This window comes from Propithecus coquereli, unplaced genomic scaffold (genome assembly GCF_000956105.1).
Source record: "Propithecus coquereli isolate 6110/MARCELLA unplaced genomic scaffold, Pcoq_1.0 Scaffold9, whole genome shotgun sequence".
Taxonomy (NCBI): Eukaryota; Metazoa; Chordata; class Mammalia; order Primates; family Indriidae; genus Propithecus; species Propithecus coquereli.
In genome coordinates this window covers 11,256,313-11,259,483 of record NW_012155284.1, presented here as the reverse complement: position 1 = coordinate 11,259,483, position 3,171 = coordinate 11,256,313, and the positions used below count along the sequence as shown (strand labels likewise).

At 47.2% G+C, this 3,171-nt stretch overlaps 1 protein-coding gene across 1 annotated transcript in view; it reads left to right on the top strand.

The window, feature by feature from the left end:
* The first annotated feature begins 853 nt into the window (after nt 1–853).
* The window catches only part of SLC30A5 (solute carrier family 30 (zinc transporter), member 5), a 63,698-nt gene continuing 61,380 nt past the window's right edge, over nt 854–3,171 (top strand). The window contains exon 1 of the mRNA XM_012664617.1: nt 854–1,240. Within this exon, the coding sequence (XP_012520071.1) occupies nt 1,152–1,240 (89 nt within the window). The 5' untranslated portion in view covers nt 854–1,151. The remainder of the gene's footprint in view (nt 1,241–3,171) is intronic.

Here is a 3,171-nt window from a genome sequence, read left to right as displayed (position 1 = left end):
CTGGGACTACAGGCGTGCGTCACCATGCCCGGCTAATTTTTTTTATATTTTTAGTTGTCTGGCCAAATTTATTTCTATTTTTTAGTAGAGACGGGGTCTCACTCTTGCTCAGGCTGGTCTCAAACTCCTGAGCTCAAGCAATCTTCCTGCCTCGGCCTCCCAGAATGCTGGCACTACAGGAGTGAGCCACCACGCCCCGGCCAAGACTTTGGCTTTCTTATCAGAAAAATGTCGATTCATACACAAGCTTCGAGGAAGGGCATATCTTACAGTCCTAGATTAAGAAACCCTGGCCGAGCGTGATGGCTCACCCCTGTAACCGTAGCACTCCTGGCCGAGGCGGGAGGATTGCTTGAGGCCAGTAGTTCAAGACCAGCCAGAACAAGGGCAAGGCCCCATCTCTACCAAAAATTAGGAAGATTAGCCAGGCGTGGTGGCGCATGCCTGTAGTCCCAGCTACTCAAGGAGGCTAACGCAGGCTAGGGTGAGCCCAGGAGTCTGAGGTTGCAGTGAGTTGTGAGGATACCACGGCACTACTCTAGCCCGAGTGACAGAGCGAGACTCTGTCTCAAAAAAGAAAAAAAAGAAATCCCTAACTCAGAGGGCAAGGCTAGTGAGCTTTATGTAATCACACAACTTGTAGGTTTTTTTAAGCCCCCCGTCGTTACACTTACAGAACACCGGAACCCGCTGTGCCAGTGGCGGCCCGTAGGTGGCGCTGCAGGGACAGCTAAGTGGGCCGGCTGCGTCCACCGCAGAGGCTGATGGGGGGGGCGGGGATCCGATCCGTCTCCCCACGATGGGAGGAGCCTAAGAAGGGGCAAGGGAAGGCGAGTGTTACGCTATGCGCAAGCGCAAGGCTGGGCACTCCCCCGGGAGAGAGGCCTGCTGGGCCGGATGACGTGGCCTGGCAACGTCCCGGCGGGTGTGCCTCTCGGGAACCCGGCGCCGCTGAACTGCCCGCGGCCTAGTCCCGACGCGCGTGTGTGAACCGGAGCTGGAGACAGCGACGGCGGCGGCCCGGCTTGCGAGGACCCGACGGGGCCGCTGCCATGGGGGAGTGACCCGCCTGTGCCCGCTGGTCCGCGGCAGCGGCGAGACATGAGGAGACTCCGCGGAGGGGGCAGCGGCGGCGGCTCCTGAGCCCTGGGATGGAGGAGAAATACGGCGGGGACGTACTGGCCGGCCCCGGCGGCGGCGGTGGAGGCGGCCTCGGGCCGGTGGACGTGCCCAGCGCTCGGTAAGGGGCCGATCCAGACTCGCCGCTCGTTCACGCGCGAACTAGGACCGCAGCTGCCAGCCCGCTTGCTCCGAACACACCTTTCCCGGCCTCCCTCCGTCCCCGCTGACAGCCCGGAACGTCCTGGGGTCAGCACGCGCCCCAATGCCCTCCGTCCTCTCCCTTGGCTTTCCTGCTTGCAGGCTGCCTCTAGGTTCCCTTGGCTTCTCTGGCGCCCGCTGCAGAATGAACGCTTTAAAATCCAGGAAGCTTCTGCAGAAGTTTCTTGGTTTCAGTGCAGACCATCAACCTTAGAACTGCCCGCCAGTTCACGTGAGAGGTTTTTCTCATCTGTGGGAAATATTTCTCTTGGCTGTTTCTCCCCGAAATAATTTAGTAACTGCTTACCCATTATGACGTCTCCCTACGTAAATTGGGGGAAAGTGTCACCAGATGAACTCGGATGTTCCCGTTAACCCAGCACATCAGGAATCCACCCCGTTTCTTTTTTGGTTTATTTTATTTTATTATTAAGTAAGAAATGTGTGCTTGTTGTCAAAAAATTCAAACAGCACAGAAATTCCCCTTTACTGTCTCAAATCCTCCCACCAACACCAAAAGGTAAGGGACAGAGTGCTTCAGTGACCACTTCTGAGTATGTACTTCCTGACCTAAGTTCGGAGGTGGTGTCAAAGTTGCATAAAATGTGGCCCACCAATTTGGGTGCAACCTGGTATTCACTGCCTTCATTTTTTAAATGAGGTTAAGTTTTTCTCGTTCTTGAATATTTTCTTTGAGTGTGATAAATTCTTTAGAACTGTAGTAATAGCATTACTAACATAACCTTTTTTATGAAAAGGGAAGGAACACCGCATATGATGCTGGAACAGAACTTTAACCAACTGCATTTTTGTAGCATACGTTTTTAATTTTCTAATCTATTTTGAATATCTCATTTTGTAAATAGCATATCAGATGTCAGTTATCGAGACATGACAACTAAATGCAATAGAGGATTCTAATCTGGATTTGGTGGCAGAAGGAAAAAAATGCTTTAAAGGACTTTACTAGGTCAATTGACAAAATTAGACTATGGACAGTAAATTAGATAAAAGTATATCACTGTTAAATTTTCTGAAGTTGACAACTCTGCTGGTTTTATAAGAAAATGTCCATGTTCTTGGAAAATACAAATATTTAGGGGTAAAGTAGCATAATATGTAACTTACTCTCAAATAGTCCAGGGGGAAAAAATGCCTGTGTATGTATTTAGAGAAAATAATAAATCAAATGAGACCATACATTAACAACTAGGTAATCTCTAGGTAAAGGGTATACTATTCTTGCAACTTTTATGTAAATTTGAAATTATTTTTAAATAAGTAGTTTAAAAGTTATTTATTCAAGAGCTATTGTTTTAGGGAAATGTGGTAAACCATCCCTTGCTATCTTATTTGCATTAGTTACTTAGCAGAGCTGCCTTTCTATTGTAAATTATTGCAGAATCATATTCAACTCAGGACTGGTTGAATTTTGGTGGATTCCAGGTTGCAAGAGTTTTACTTTATATAGAGTAAAAATCAAGTACTGGTTATAATCTGCAACAAAAACTAATTGACACATCCTTTAATTGGGGACATTTTTATGCCTAAATTCATAAAAAATATGCATTGTTTTAAATAAAGGTTTCTATTTTGGCTTAAGTCTTCTTTGCAAAGAAGGGCGGAGGGGGTGATAGCCAACATTTGTTGAGCACCTCCTATGTTAAGTGCTTTAATACATCATCTCATTTAATTCTTACAACAGTCCTACAAACTTAAGTAGTGGTATCCTTGTTTCACACATCAGGAAACTGAGTCGAAGAAAAGTTAAGAAATTTGCCCACGGTCACAAAACTAAAGAATGAGTTGGGAGTCCTCATTATTTCAGACTCCATGTATAATGCCTTCTAC